The sequence below is a fragment of the Gasterosteus aculeatus genome, chromosome 8 (assembly GCF_964276395.1).
Source record: "Gasterosteus aculeatus chromosome 8, fGasAcu3.hap1.1, whole genome shotgun sequence".
NCBI classification, from domain to species: domain Eukaryota; kingdom Metazoa; phylum Chordata; class Actinopteri; order Perciformes; family Gasterosteidae; genus Gasterosteus; species Gasterosteus aculeatus.
In genome coordinates, this window is record NC_135695.1 from 20,444,402 (window position 1) to 20,461,117 (window position 16,716).

Genomic DNA, 16,716 nt, shown 5'->3' on the forward strand with positions numbered 1-16,716 from the left:
CACAGACAGTTTACATCAGCACTCGCTGCATAAGTGTCGCTTTGTGTGTGTGTTACACAGCCTTTGTTAGTGTTCATTTGCCTGTTTTACTTTGTGCCATTTGTCTGTTAGATGTGTGTGTGTGTGTGTTTGTCGTCCGTTTGTTTGTATCTCTGGTTGCTTTTGTCACTGAGAAGAATCCTTCAGTAAGAAAAGTCCTCGTGGAAAAACAACAAGATGGCCGACGGTTCATCGCGTTCTGATATTTAATTGATGAAATCTGTGAAAAATAGGAAGCCAAAACAGTCCAACTTTTACAACTTCAGACACCTGTGTCTACTAGTGACGTGTCGTTCGTGAACGATTCGTTCATTTCGAACGAATCCTTACAAGGACTCGAGAGTAACGAGTCCTCTCAAAAAAAGATTAGTTCATTTTCTCGTGGCCACGCATCAGGACTTATGGGAAGGCTCAATGAACGAATCATTGACCCGAAGACACGTCGGGAGTAGTAATTATTTTAATGCAGGAACACAACATAATCCGACATAAACGAATGACTCGAAAAAGGATCCGTTCATTTCACTGAACGAGATTCAAAGAACCGAGTCGGTAAAATGATCCGAACTTCCCATCACTAGTGTCTACCTGTGTCTCTTCTCTAAGCATTGCCTCTGTGCTGGACACCTGAGCGCTACCTGTGTCTCCTCTCAGTTGTTCTCTTCTCTTGCACATTTGATTAAGGGGAACAGTGACCATAGAGTACATTCTCAATGCTTACAGACCCGCTTGGTTCATTTACGCTCTGGCTGATATTACAGGTCATTTAGCAGACGCTTTTATCCAAAGCGACTTACATCACACTTTAAACCCATGGCTTTTTCACATTTTGCCCCGGGAGCAATTAGGGGTTAGGGGACATTTCGACATGGAACATGGGGCAGCCTGGACTCGAACCACCAACCTTGTGCTTTCCAGCACACCTTCTCTAACCCCTGCGCCACGACGACCCCTTCATTCAAAACATTGATTAAAGATGGGAAAAAAATGAAATAAGTCAATATTTTCTAATGTACCCATCTAATATTATTATTTTTTGATTCAAGCTATTTTGACGAAAAATAGTAAAGGGATTTATGGGGGACGTTGGGATTACTGGTTTCCGGACATCGCGACCGTATCCCGGATATGACGTAGCAGGGCTGACAGCGGACCGCCGCCGGTGCCCGCGTGTGCCTTTCGGATTTGTTTTGGTGGAGCCAACATGGCGGCCCCTCTCGAGGTGATCGTGACCAGCGACTCCGGCTCGCAGCTGTGGAACAGCACCGTGTTCGACCTGCACAGCGGCTCCAGCCTGCTGTCCTACCGGGGAGGGAACAGCGCCGCGCGGACACTGACCGTCCTCAACGGCGAGTACCTGCTGTCCGCGCAGCTGGGCAAGAACTTCATCAACATGTGGGAGATCCAGAGGAAGGTGAGGAACCGCAGCGGGACACACCTGCTGCGACCGAACCCCGCGAGGAAAACACCTTTCACCGCGCGCACCGAGAGAGAGCGAGAGAGAGAGGGAGAGAGAGAGAGGCCGCGAAAACACAGGGCAATGCAAACCACCGGACTCCCTTCAAAAAAAGCCCCGAAATTAAAAACCATGCAGCTCACAAACGCAAGGTCGCATTTAGATGACATTTTCAGACTTCCCATCAACTAGTCGACTCTTCTGGTGAATTCGGCGTGCAAGAAATTCCCCGAACTGCTTTTAAGTTTGTTTGAAACGGAGTTGTAATTAAGTCATCTGCGCTCGCTGCCGCCCCCCCCATCGTGTTTTGGTTAGAAAAAAGGACAAAGAACCATCAGCAACACCAGTGAAGGCTTGTTTGTTTTATTAACCGGTAACGTGCTGATCCGTGGGTTTTGTCCCACGAGGAGGGAGGAAACTTGTTTTAGAAATAATTACACGTGGTTCTGATCTCAGCTGTCAATCAGCTGTAATCCCTGCAGAGACCGTTTGTGTCTCCACTCATGATCACTGTGCGTAATAATATAAACTAAAAGAGCACTGCGGGAGACGTTATCACATATTTATACATTCTGTGGTATTTATACGCTCAGCTTTGTCCTGTTTGTAACACGTGATTTCTACCAGTTTGTTATATATGTAAATATTTTGTGTATATTTTAACAATCTGATTTGGATATGGTTGTGGAATATTAATAATATAATAACATAGCTCTCAAACTCTATTTGCGTCCTTTTCAGTCTACTTCTCTCTGAAATTTCAGAACTACTGATACATTCTATGTCAATGAAAGCAATCAGAAGGATTCACAAATAAAACATTTTGCAATGTAGAAGGAAAACAAAGCTGCACTTCAAGCTGTTGATCAAAGTGATTGGTGACTCAATCTGCTTCTTTTTACAGTCTACAACACTACATCATCGTATTCCACAGTGAATTACAGCACGCTTCTGTTGTGCCGGTTGTTTCCTGTCTCTCCAGGACCAGCTGCAGCAGAAGATGGTTTGTCAAGGTCTCGTCAACTGTGTGACCGCCTCACGCAACGGGCTTTTCCTCTTGGCCGGAGTGGCGGAGACTGTTTACCTGTGGGAGGTGAGTCCGCTGCTGTGCTTTTTCTTCTTCTTGCTATTTTTGTCCTCCTGAGGTTCCTTTCCTTACGTTTCCTAAAGTTAGTGTCTAAGCATCATTTTGGGGAAGACAAAAAACATGGTTCTCCTCCTGTTTGGTGCAGGTGTATTAAGTCTTTTCTGTGATGGTTTAGGTGTCCACAGGTAAGCTGCTGTCTGTCCTCAGTCGTCACTATCAGGACATCACCTGCCTGATGTTCACGGACGACAGCAGCCATTTTGTTTCTGGAGGAAAAGACAACCTCGCTGTGGTGTGGAGTATCTCCAGGTAACACACACACACACGCACACACACACACACACACACACACACACACACACACACCTGAGCTTTGCACGGGCAGGATGTGTAAAACTCTGAGTGGTTTTGTAAATCTCAGTTGAGCTGAAGACATAGAAGAAAGAAAGGTGTTCCATTTTACACAGTAAGCTAAAACAAAAATAAATGATCAAAAAAAACAATGTGCAAATGTGCAGTTTAATGTAAGAATAAGAAGTTAAAACTACTTTTATTGTCATATATATATATATATATATATATATATATATATATATGCATATGCATATATATTATATAATTTGTTTGCATATAATGCACATGTGTATTAACAATATACACATTTATTTGTATATCTGGTGGATTTCATGTAACATGTTGAGAGATGTGGAAACTTTACTTTCATTTGCTTTGTTGTTGCATATCTGGAGAGTTTAACATAACGGGTCATTACAGATGTGGAGACTTTAATATAACGGGTCGTTACAGATGTTTGGAACCTGTGTTTGAAATCAAAGGTTCTGTTACTTATCAAGATGTGATGCTCTGTTGTGTCCACGAGTTGGAGCTCTAACACTGACTGTAGGCAGGTGAGAAGCTTCGGTAACGTTGGTTCCCATGACAACACTTCTCCACTGAGTCAGTTATCTTCCCCCCCCAATATCTAACGCGAATGATTGTGAAGCAGGTTAGTTAAGACGATACCTTTTGTGATACTTTATTCTAACACTTCCTTGAGTAAAGGAACCTCTTTGATTAAGTTCTCACCCGGGACCTATATGTTTGACTTACAGCCCCTCCGACGAGTGAGCTCGTCCTTTCATACCGATTAGGTCCCTAATGCCCTTGGGGTGTGACTGGTACCTCTACGTATCAAGATATGGGCACTCACCGGTGTCTGCAGCTTTCGAAGCGGTGCTCTTGTCATTCAGCCCCTTGCAGGAGGCTCCTCAGTGGAAAGGAATCTCCCAGATACAAATGGTCTTTTGTTCCCCAAAAAGGAGAATTTTTATTTCTATAAAAAGCAAAAAGGTTTACAAAAATTGATAAAGAAAACAATATCAGAGCTAACTATATCAGGTCAAGCTCTAAGTACTAAAACATATTGGTGTATATATACATTTCTAACAGAAGCAATGTGCCTCACGGGTTTCGGTTGCGCCAATCGCAGTTTCGGTTGCGGGGACGAGATGCAGGTCGGTGCGTCCTGAGCTGACATCCGTTAGCTAGTTCGTGCGTCCTTTGCGGTACTAAATGCTTGTACAGGAAAACAGCTTTACATGTTGCAAGCATTGCAAGCATTTTGGTTTTACACAGCATCAGCTTTTTATCAGGTTATACAACACTGGCACCAGTAACGGAGTGAGGATCAATTATTTTGATTAGCTTATTGCCCCTCTCCTGCCTCTGTCCCTATCAGGTCTCACAGATCTCGGTTCATTTCCGTCCTCAAGCTCCATGAACCAAAAAAAGATCTGTCAATATTAATGTGTGCTTTCGTGTGTGTGTGTGTGTGTGTGTGTGTGTGTGTGTGTGTGTGTGTGTGTGTGTTTCAGTGTGATCCAGCTGGATTTAAGCCACACCCCTGAGCCGCGTCACGTCCTGTCCCGTCACTCTCTACCAATCACAGACTTGCACTGCGGCCTTATGGGAGCTCAGGCCAGAGTTGCCACCGCCTCCTTGGATCAAACTGTCAAGGTGAGACGGCGGTTGCGTCACCTGTGCAGGTACAAGAGTAGAGTTTACACACCGAGGTTACGTCACCTGAACAGGTACCATAGCTGTGACGACTTAACTCCACTAAAAGGTCCTTGAAATGAAAAGCTCACAGTGACCTTAAAAGCAAATCGACTCTTTGTATTTGTTTCCTGATCGGGAGTTTGATTTGTTCACCGTTTGTACACAACAAACAATCACACAAAGTGTCTTTCTCAGATAACGCAGTTAAATATTATGCGGATGAATAAAAGAGGGACGTTAGTTGGAGAAGCTGGATCCTCATCCTCGGCCCTTTAACACAAAGATGAACTGATTGGAATAGAATGCCACAACTGGCCACAACTCAATCTATATGCGAATATTAAAATGCTGATATTTGGTTGTTGAAGATATTTGGGAGTAAAAAGTGTGAAATACCCTCAATGGTCCATCATGTCTTTTGGCGTTGTCATGGTGACGTGACAAATAGCAGCAAAGTGCTGTCCCACTCGTGTTTACGCCGCCTGAAGCCCTTCCAGCCTTTCACACTCAACCACTTACCAGGTGACGTCAGCTCCCTGTTCAGGGTTTAGGGTCTGCGGGGGCGTTTGGGATTGGGCCTAAACTTTGAGGTGAAACGCTGACTCTCTATTTTTCCCTTAAGAGTCGGTGACTTCACGTTGCACCTGATTTTAACTCCTCGTCACTTTGACTGTCAAACCTCGGCACCAGTCTGATCGTCATGAACCTTAAGTCCTGAACCTTGATTCGGCTTTGAATACGTCACCGTGACCACCGAAAGAAAATCTGATTTACAACTGAGCGCGTTTATTTCCTACTTCTTACTCCCTGATTCGAACGTCTTTTCCGGGCTCCAATTACAAAATAAGAAATATCTGATGGATAAATAAATATAATCTTTTTCCGTGTGGGTTTTTTTGTTCCGTCTTTTAATCCTGGATGTTTTCTGGATAAATGTAACACGACAGGCAGAACAAACATGTCTCGTCCTCGCCTGCTGCCAGTGCCGTACAGAGATCTCAGCGGCGCGATACACTGATTTATTCGGGATTACGTCTAAGCTGCAATAGACATGACGTGTTGTCACATTAATACAATAAGTTTACTTACAATGGATTCAAGCCGTCCCTTTTTTTAATACGGTGCGACGGCGCCCTCGCTGATCGCCTCCGATCAGGGGGATTGATCGATTGGAAACACTGAGCGTATCTTCCTGTTTTTTTAATTTGGATAAAACCCCTCCGGCATAAATCACAGGAGGCGGAGTCTCGGTAATGACACGTCGCCCGGCTCCGACATAACGGATGGTCGCTGGGCGTCGAACGCAAGCGGAGGCGTCGCTCGCGCTCTAAATCACGACGTTCTTAAGTGGAGTCTGGAACTGTGTGGGCGGCCGAGGTCAAAGGTCAGCTGGCAGCCCTCTCACTCCCCGTCCTCATTGTCACACATCTCCCTACTTTTCTCTCTTTATTTACTCGTGAAGGCCACAATGCGGAATAACTAACAGTAACCGTAACCATGACAGTCGCCTGTTTGCTGATGTCTGAAACTAAAAACACAAGAACTGTGAAAAAATGCACGTGGTTCTTTGCGGTTTGGGTCCTGAGGATGACCAGGTTTGATTAGTTCCTGCAGTAGAGAATCTAAACTGTACTGAGGAGGTGTCTTAGTTTTTATATTTACACGTATATGTATTGTTTTTTAATGCCCTGCCATGTCTCCATATGTGCATTTTACCAAGCTGTCCCTGTCTGTCCTTTCCTTCCCACCAGGTGTGGGAGTTGTCCTCCGGCGAGCTGCTGCTGTCCGTCCTGTTTGATGTGGAGATCATGTCCGTGACCTTTGACCCCTGCGAGTACTTCCTGTTCTGTGGAGGCAGTGACGGGAACATCTTCCAGGTGTCTCTCTGCAGCCAGGTGGGTCTCGCTCTCTTTTCCATCCAAACACACGTTCACCCTACGAGCAAGTGCTGACCCATTTAACCCATTTGCTTTATTCTCCTTGTACATTTAAATCTGCATACTACCGTCACGCATGTACACGACCGCGTCCTCCCTCCTAGCAGCCTGCACACAGCGTCCTACGCTAAGGTCGCGTGTCCTTATCTCCTGCACGGTGAGATGTTTCATTTCGGGCTGAATAATCGTCTCTTCGCGGCCTCGCCGCTCGCCACGGAATTTATCTTTTAACTGGAAGTGAAGCGCTGAAGGTGTAAGCGTGGCTCATCAATCCGACTGTCCCGACTGCTCACTCTGCTTTTTAAGTAAACGTTGTCGAGAGGACTCTGTGTAATTCAGCGTGGCGGGGATCGATCCCGGAGAGAGTTTGGGTGTTGGTGAAGATGTTTTTTTGTTCCTCCTCCATTCATCGCCGTCGTGCCTTTTTCTTCTGCGACCGACTCCCCGTTGTTCCCTTTCAAAGCAGATTTGCATGTTAACGCCGTACAGAGTTAATCCCCCTAACAAACCGTAAAAGTCTTCCCCCGTCAATCCTCCCCCTGAGAAGATGATTCGGTTTAAATCTCTGCTCTCTGGCTGAAGCCGACGGAGCTCTTTGTACCACGAACAGCCCTCAAAGTGAAAGAAACAGCCGGTGGAAGGAGGCGTTTGGCTTTAACGGGGGAAACGGGTCGGCCAGGTGTCCTCAGCGCAGGATTCATCCGCAGACGCTTTTTTTTGATTGATTTGTATAAAGTGACGTCTCGAGACGTCGTCCGTCGATGAATCCACTGAGGCTGTTGGGGTCGATTTTTTTTATTTTTATTTTTTAGAAGTATAAACTGTTTTCGTTTCGTCCGCAGAGTCTCAGTCGGGACAAAACGTTCCAGTCGGACAACGACGGGAACCAGGTCTTCAAAGGACACAGGTGAGACAACAGCGGGTGTTCAGCCAAAACCCATTTCTATTAGTCACATCTAAATGTTAATTTCTCATTTATTTACTGGTTAAAGCTGAGGATGGTACAAGAGTCACATAGATGACGTGTATTTTTTTTTCATTGCTTTGAATCCTCAAATTCTTTATAATTAGTGGGAGATTATTGATCTGACCTGAAGTCAGTTTAATTCTTACTAGATTTTTTTTTTAATTGTCTCGTATTCAGGAACTTGGTGACGTGTCTGTCCGTGTCCATGGACGGGACTCTCCTCCTCTCCGGTTCACACGATGAGACTGCTCGTCTCTGGGACGTCCAGAGCAAACAGAGCATTCGCTGCCTCGCCCACAAAGGTAAGCCCCGCCCCCTTTTGGATAACCTCTCAATTACAAAAAACATGAAACGGTTCATCTTCAGGTCAGGTGACCCCACCCCCCCCAAGAGGAGATCAGACAGAAATCAATATATAACGGTGGGAATTGTGCTCAGAAGAAAAACATAAAACATGATTAGTGGCAAACATGATCAGTATCACAGTATCACAACATTACAAAGTGGTCAATGGGTAGAATCCCATTGAATCCCATTCTACCAATGGGTAGAGTCTAGTGCTGTAGCTTATGGCCAAAAATCCATATCACGGTATTTAGAAAGATTCTGACAGTATATGACGGTATTGCTTTTTCAAGTCAACACATTCATTGACCCCGAAAAGGACCAAATACCCAAACTGCTGTTCGCTGTTCGCTCGCTCGCAACCTGCCGGCGAGTTAGCGCGTTAGCTAGGTAGCGTGTTAGCTTGTTGTGGCCGGTAGTGTTGTCACCAGAGACTCGACAGACGTTGGAATAAATCGTTTTCTGATCTAACGTAACTTACGTCAGATTTTCCAAAACCAAAAACCCTGCAAACAGACGCAGCTCCTCTCTTGAGCACAAGTTGTGTTTGTGCATCTCTGGTCTCTCGTTGTTTTCGTGTAGCAACAGATAAATAAATCTATAGATCTATATATTTATAAATGTACAATTATTAGTGTTACAAATTGTTTGTGTCGTGGTGTTTTACCCTGTTAAAGAGTGTTTATTGTGGGTTGTTGTTATAACCATGACTCAATCTCAACACACGTAAAGACAAGTAGCTGCTGCCGCTTCGCGCTCCTGGATGACGTGCTGAAATAAGAGCAACGTCAGTTGTTGTGGCGTAACATGCTATGAACGTTACGTGAGAAATTGATCCCGTACGGAAACCTCACACCGCGCAGCCTTAGTAGAATCACACCAGTAAGAATCGTATTGTCACCCCGTCAGCTGCAACAGTCATGACAATAAAAACTCCTCAAACTACTTCAAAATAAAAGCCTGCTAGCCCCTTCACACTAAAAGCCCTGCAGCTGCATCACTACTTCTGTGTTTTAATGACGTATTGATCTGCATCTATATTAATCATGAGTTCTGCAATTTTTCGATCTGTCTGTATTGGCGAGTTATTAATCTGTCGAACTGCATCCGTATGGACCTGAGAGGTGTAAAGAAGGTGTTTCCATCTTGGTTGATACTACAGAGATTATTATTATTCTACTACCTGCATAGAGCATCGGCACCTGACCCTCGCTACACAAAACAAAAGCCGTCTCGAGATTCAATTAAATTATCTTCATATTGCAATATTGAACGCTGTTGACCGTAGCAGATTTCTCATAAGCTGCGGGCCCTGTTATTGATCTTGATCGTGTGTACTGTGTAAGGCTGCTGGTGGGGGCACTAAGGACGCGTTGAACTGATTTAAATCCGACTCTCAGATGAGAGTCTCAGGAGATGAAGGTGATTTTAACCTCGGTAATTTGAAATGATTCCTCGTCTCTGCTGCTGGTTTATTAATGAAGCTTCTATCTTCTGACCCGTCATCTTCCGACTTTCTGGAGGAGCTTTTAGTTTCCCGTCTCATTCATAATGAGTGATCGTGTTGCATCTGACAGGAACACGGAGAAAGGAAACGCCCCGCCGCGATCATGACTGGCACTTTGTAATTAACCAAATCCTCTGTGCGCCGAAGGCCTCCTCACTTCAAACGTCTGTGTAGACGATAATCCCTCCTCCGTCCGGACGGAGGGACTCGTCGTCGTCCCCCGCCTCCGTCCCGTTTCTGCTTTTCTTCCTGCAGCCACTGACAAAGAACCAGACGTGTTAAAGCTTCATCTTCCTTGACCGCAGCTCTCCACCAGAATTAGCTTTACACATCTGTCCTGTTGGGAAAATACTATAATTTTACTAATATATATATTTTAGTTTTTTGTTTCTGTTTATTTTTTGGAAATTATCACAAAACAAGTGGAATAATTCTGATTCATGACAAAATACTATAATACAATTTGTCTTTTGGTGTATGGTATATTATGTTTTATCCTAATTATGTTTCACGTACAATCACAGATTACATCCAGAGTGAAACAGTTACCTCTGTGTGTGTCGAGTACTTCTCACCTCTGTATGAAAACTGTGGTTCAGTCAGAGTTCATGATGTTAAGAAGAAAACTGGGAAATGAACGATATGAATCCGTTCCAGTTGAATCAGTTCGTTTAACTGCCGCGCTGCACAGCTGAATGTTTCCGTCTCCTCGAGGCCGTCGAATCTCAGCACGTCAAAATCTCGCCGAATGTTATTAAGAAACGTCGGTCTGACGGCAGAACGACTCCGCTGGAGGCGTCGGAGGGACAGCTCTCCTCAACAACTCTTCCTCCACCCAGGTGCAACAGTTCAGAGTAAACACTGAGTAGGTGTGGTGTGTTCAGGTGTAATAGTTCAGAGTAAACACTGAGTAGGTGTGGTGTGTTCAGGTGTAATAGTTCAGAGTAAACACTGAGTAGGTGTGGTGTGTTCAGGTGTAATAGTTCAGAGTAAACACTGAGTAGGTGTGGTGTGTTCAGGTGTAATAGTTCAGTGTAAACACTGAGTAGGTGTGGTGTGTTCAGGTGTAATAGTTCAGAGTAAACACTGAGTAGGTGTGGTGTGTTCAGGTGTAATAGTTCAGTGTAAACACTGAGTAGGTGTGGTGTGTTCAGGTGAAACAGTTCAGTGTAAACACTGAGTAGGTGTGGTGTGTTCAGGTGCAACAGTTCAGTGTAAACACTGAGTATGTGTGGTGTGTTCAGGTGCAACAGTTCAGTGTAAACACTGAGTATGTGTGGTGTGTTCAGGTGTAATAGTTCAGTGTAAACACTGAGTAGGTGTGGTGTGTTCAGGTGCAACAGTTCAGAGTAAACACTGAGTAGGTGTGGTGTGTTCAGGTGTAATAGTTCAGAGTAAACACTGAGTAGGTGTGGTGTGTTCAGGTGTAATAGTTCAGAGTAAACACTGAGTAGGTGTGGTGTGTTCAGGTGTAATAGTTCAGTGTAAACACTGAGTATGTGTGGTGTGTTCAGGTGTAATAGTTCAGTGTAAACACTGAGTAGGTGTGGTGTGTTCAGGTGCAACAGTTCAGAGTAAACACTGAGTATGTGTGGTGTGTTCAGGTGCAACAGTTCAGTGTAAACACTGAGTATGTGTGGTGTGTTCAGGTGCAACAGTTCAGTGTAAACACTGAGTATGTGTGGTGTGCAACAGTTCAGTGTAAACACTGGGAAGGTGTGGTGTGTTCAGGTGCAACAGTTCAGTGTAAACACTGAGTATGTGTGGTGTGTTCAGGTGCAACAGTTCAGTGTAAACACTGAGTAGGTGTGGTGTGTTCAGGTGTAATAGTTCAGTGTAAACACTGAGTATGTGTGGTGTGTTCAGGTGTAATAGTTCAGAGTAAACACTGAGTATGCGTGGTGTGTTCAGGTGCAACAGTTTAGTGTAAACCGTGTGTGTGGTGTGTTCAGGTGCAACAGTTTAGTGTAAACAGTATGTGTGTTGTGTTCAGGTGCAACAGTTTAGTGTAAACAGTATGTGTGTTGTGTTCAGGTGCTTGCTGCTGGTGGGAGAGTCTCCTCGGAGTATCTGCAGTGTGTTGGCATCTCTTCAGCCTCCGTCTGATGAATGGCTCCACGTTGGACCACTTTTGGACCATTAGTGGGATTCTATCGGAGCCAAGCGGCCGATCAATATTTGTAACTGAGCGGGAGATAATCAACCAGTTTCTATTAAAGAAATATACTTTCATTCTTCAGTGGAAAACTCTGCTTTTTATCAAAGTGCTCTTATCTAGAAGAAGAATAGAAACTTGACAATATCTTAATCCTACTTAAATCCCAGAGAGGACGTCCGTCCTCATTTAGCGGCGCGTCTCCCTGTGAATAATTCAGATCGTGTCGTCATGGCGATCGGAGCGGGCTTTCATTGACCCGGGCGGATGCTAATTTGGGGGGCGCGTCCTCAGCCTTCAGCTCCGTTCATGGTCTCATTTCGTTGTCGCTCCACATTTTTTCCCCCGCGAGTCTGAGCGCTAACGAGGCGGCTGCAGGTTGGCGGGGCGCTTGCCCCGCTCAAGGACACGCGGGCAGCAGACGTTTGACCTCTTTAATGCGTGACGTTAATGCTGACTCACGAGATCTTTTGATATTAACAACCGTCACACAACGTCCAGGTTTTTAACCAAAACACTGGTTCATACTATTTGAATAGACTTCTGCATTTATTTTATTAAAGCCCGCAAGAATCTTTGCATCTCTAATTCATCAATAGGGACATTTCCACTCTTGTACTCGCTACCTTAATTATTCTTTCCCGTAAACAACAGCCCTCCAGATAATAAAGCTGCGACGCTCCGGTGCTTTCACGGATCCTGGTGGATATGTGGCGGTTCTGTTGATTGATGGTGAAAAGGTAAAGCTCTGCTCTGCAGCGCCGCGAATCCAACCCGACCCGGCGCTTCCTGCCGCTGACACGCGCCTCCTCTGTTGTCCGGGTTTCATTTATTTTCACATTTAAAGATTGGTGTGATAACTCTGTGGCTCCAGGCGAGGCTGAATAATTCAGATTTCCTCTGTCGGGAGTCAGCAGGTAGTGCCTTGCTCGTGGTTTGACTCGTTCATCAAGATTCATCTCACATCGGCAAGAACGTGGCGGGCGCGCGCGGCGGTCGCAGTCCAAAAAACGTGGCATCAGATGTGAGTCGACGCGCTGAAGTCGCAGCCGATTGTCTTCCCAATCAGACTGGGGTTTTTTATTTTGAATCCTCGGCGGCGCCGCCGATGAGCGCCGCTCCCTTCAGTCATTACTGCGAACGGCTTCCTGTCGCCCGGCGTCAACGCGCCTCTTTGATTTTTTTATTTTGATTTTTTTCCTCGGGGTAATCTGAGGGAAATTAATTTGTTAAAATCCCCAGACAGGAAGTCTGAGTGACAGCGCAGCCGAGGAAACAAGAAGTGGCAACGCCGCTATCGGCTTACACTGCAGGGGGGGGGGCGGCGGAGTGTTTCCATGGAGGTCAGAGGTCGTCGCTCTCTGAGCGGCAGCGAATTGACTCACTCAGCCTCCTTCTGATACGCCGCGCAGCAACAGACTGTTCTCGAGTCGGTGCGTTTGTGTGTTTTCATGTTGGGGGGCGGGGCTTCTTTTCACCGGATGGATTTGTTATCGAGGCTTTTCCCTGAAGCCGGAGACGGAGATCCTCTGTTGACTTCATTTCTTTCGGAGGACGCGAATTCGGACCGAGACACTTGAGCCGGAGCAGCTTAAATATTTCACTTCAGAAGTCGGGGCGGCGTTAATATTTTACAGAGAATCCTTTAAAGGCACTCGGAGAACTCGGCGAAGAAGATGTCCGCCGTGTGATGTTTGAGCCGCGCTGTTCACTTTCATCGCTCGCTGTGATTCCGTGTTTAGTTTTGGCCTCCATTGATGTGGCCGTCCCGCAGGACGTCTTCCTCGTGTTGCACGGTCTCGGTCCCGCCTCTAAGCTTTGGAGCCATTGATCCACATCATTTGAGAGGATATTTAGTATCCTTATACCGGCTCCTGTCATTACAAGCGGTTGTCATCCGTCATTTGTTTTATAGGGTGAACTATCCCAAATGGGTGGAACCATCTTAAAGGTAAAATTCAAACTATGTTGGGTGTGTTTATCTCCCGCGAGATCGTTAAGAAAGCGCACCGAGAGGCTCGTAATCACGCTACTAGTTGAGAGACTAAGAGATGTTACTGGTCATCTACACCAGTGGTTCTCAACTGGTCTGGCTCCGGGACCCACCAACACCCCTTAACAAGCCACGACCCAAATCGAGGAACATTCCCAACTTCTCAAATGTATTTAATGAAAATATAGTGCAGTTTGAACCTGAGATAGTATGGAGACAGAATACGTATGCCAACACAAAAACAAGTTTAATGAAAAAACCAAACAGCCAGCTGTTAATTCTAATTTTTATTTTCCCAGGAAAAGGCCCGCGACCCATTAAAAATGACCAGTTGAGGATCACTGATCTACACCACTTCACACCCGGCGGTTTATGACTCCTGTCGATCAGTATTGATGAACTTGGAGTAGACCAGGGGGCGGAGCCTCAGGGCTCTGAAGTCCAGCAGGTGCTCTGCTGGATGCTAATGTAGCCGACGCTACGTGGGGGAATTAATAAATAATGTCGGGGCCGAACGCCCCCCCCCCCCCCGATGTCCCCGGAGTCAAAAAAGCAGATATTCCACAGGAACGTCTCCATTCCCGCTGTGTTCACTCATTAATAACATTAAGAACGAGTAGCGGAATTATTTATGGCTGTTATGAGACCAAGAAGCCGCTTCACCGCCTCCTTTCACCAGAACAAACCCAGGAACTCCAGGAGCAGAGCTTCTTCCTCCTCTAGGAGCAGAGCTTCTCTTCCTCCTCCTCTAGGAGCAGAGCTTCTCTTCTTCCTCCTCTAGGAGCAGAGCTTCTCTTCTTCCTCCTCCAGGAGCAGAGCTTCTCTTCCTCCTCCTCTTCCAGGAGCAGAGCTTCTCTTCTTCTTCCTCCTCCTCCAGGAGCAGAGCTTCTCTTCTTCTTCCTCCTCCTCCAGGAGCAGAGCTTCTCCTCTTTTTCATTCAGCAATTTAGTTTTTTGTAGATTGGTTAAAACTGTGAACAGAAAATTAACTTTCTGGATTTTTTCATTGGAAAGCTTAGAGGCGTTGATGTGATTTCACATATCGTTTAGTTTGGAAGCGAACTGTCTTATTTTCATCAGTGACTCATTCTTCAGGTCGGTTAATTGAACGAGCTTATGTTCCAGTCTGGGATCAGTGCGACATTAAGCTCTGACCTCTTCAAGGGAGCATCGGCTACGGAACGACAAACCAGCAGGCCGAGGATATTCGGGCGACGCCGCTAAACCGACAACGATGGCAAACGTCTCGAACTCCGTTCGCCCACTTAGTGAACAACGCTGCAGGATTTCCCAGTCGCTCTCACAGCTGCAGCTTTCAGGTCATTTCGGGCTGTGAACACTTGGCTCTGCTCACCGCCACCCGCGGGCTACACGCTCCTCCTCCTCCTCCTGATGATGTCACAGGTCTGCCGACAGCTCATTGGTCCGTTCGCCAGATGTAACTGTCAATCAATCAAAGTGAATCCCGATGAATAATTTAGGTGTTTGTCAATAAAACCTCCCTCTTGATCTCAGGCTTTTTATTTTTCTGTCTTCCGTCAAAGTGGATCATCAAAACAAAACATCTGAAGGCACTGAACAAATAATTAATCAGCGCATGAATCAATAATGGAAGGAATCACCAGTTGCAGACTCCATTTTTACGATTTTCTGCTGACGTCCCTCCCATTAGTCTCCGTAGTTGCAGTGGAACAACATCCACACTCCTGTCACCTGCAGCCCTCTGACATCACTTCCTGTCTTTGTGTGTTCAGGTCCGGTGACGAACGCCGTCATCATGGCGGCTCCGGCTAACATGTTTCTGCCCGACAGCCGGCCCGGCGTCCCCCTGCCGCGCTTCAGCCGGCACCTGCACACCTCCGAGGGCGGCGACTCGGGAGAGGTGTGCGTCCGCCTGGGACTCTACACGCAGGCGAGTCGGGTGACGCGCTGAGCCGGGCGTCCGTGGCGTCGCGATCGCCGCTTCTTTTTGCAAGCGGAGCTCAGTTGGAAAAGACGCATGAGAAGGTTTTCACAGGAACTCTTATTTTGAAATGTTCTTCCTGTGTTTTCAGGAAGAGGAGCAGACGTACCTGCAGAAAGCTGAAAGGCTGAACAATTTGATGAACGCTGTGACTGACAAGGTGAGAGGGGGGCGGGGCCTCGGGTGTGCTGCTAGCGATTTTAGCTTCCTAGCTGGAGGTTTATCACAGTTTTAGTTTGCGATGGTTTATTTGAGGGCTGTTTTAAGTGTTAACTGTCTCTTTAAAACCTCGTGGTCGCTGACTCTCCTTCATCTGCTTTCTGCACAGAGCGCGACGACTCAGATGTTTTAGTCAGAGGTCAAAGGTCGGAGGCCGTAAACAAACTAAATGTCAGGAGACAAGAAATGAAAATGTCAGAGCCAAAAAAACGCGAGAGGACGCAGAATGTCCAATCGCTTAAATGACTTGATAATTAGTCCTCGACATTCAGGCGTTGTCTTTGTTAGCCCTCGTTGTGTATTGTCTCTCGTACTGTGATCCAGGTGCATAATTCTTTTGTGTTTATCATTCTACTCACATGACCCGTATCGATCACCTGTCGATCTCTCGAGGTCACGCCCTTTGTTTTCCCATTGGCGGGCGTCCAGAGGACGGGGGGGCGTCGCGTGCCTGTAGATCGCATAATTCCGTATATGTCCGCCCCTCTGTGTCTTCACACCCGCTGACGACGCGTTTCCATCCGTCTGTGTGCTTCAGTCGGTGTTCGGGGACGGAGAGAACACGAAGGTCCGAGTGGCGGAGCTCGAAGAGGAAGTTCAGACTCTGAAGAAAGTCAACAAAGATCTGTACGACTTCTCCAGCCAGCTGCTCACCAAACCCACATAAACACACACGAGCACGCACACCTCACACACACAAACACACAATCTGTGATGATTTTTGTTGTCGGAAAATAAAAGTGTTTTTGTTTTTTTGTAGAACTTGTTGTCCTTCTTGATGCGGCCTTGCTTGAGCTCACTGCACCTCACCGTCCTTTCCTAAATCCTCATCATCTGTCCTTCACACCTTTCCTCGTTTCCGCTTCCAGGTCGAGTAAAGTGATCAAAGGTAAAGGTGCGAGTAGGTCATTTTTTCGTCAGCGGACCCCCGGACCTCAATTAACCCCGACTGGTGTTTGTGTTAAAGGATTTTTACAAGTAAACCCTCAGT

At 46.2% G+C, this 16,716-nt stretch overlaps 1 protein-coding gene across 1 annotated transcript; it reads left to right on the top strand.

Moving 5' to 3' along the window:
- Positions 1 to 995: 995 nt before the first annotated feature.
- Positions 996 to 16,484, top strand: wdr18 (WD repeat domain 18). The gene is made up of 10 exons (XM_040183324.2): positions 996 to 1,453; positions 2,478 to 2,588; positions 2,758 to 2,891; positions 4,457 to 4,598; positions 6,392 to 6,535; positions 7,420 to 7,484; positions 7,722 to 7,846; positions 15,298 to 15,455; positions 15,598 to 15,666; positions 16,264 to 16,484. The coding sequence occupies exons 1-10, from the start codon at positions 1,244 to 1,246 to the stop codon at positions 16,390 to 16,392; spliced, it is 1,287 nt and encodes a 428-aa protein (XP_040039258.1). The 5' UTR covers positions 996 to 1,243; the 3' UTR covers positions 16,393 to 16,484.
- Positions 16,485 to 16,716: the final 232 nt, after the last annotated feature.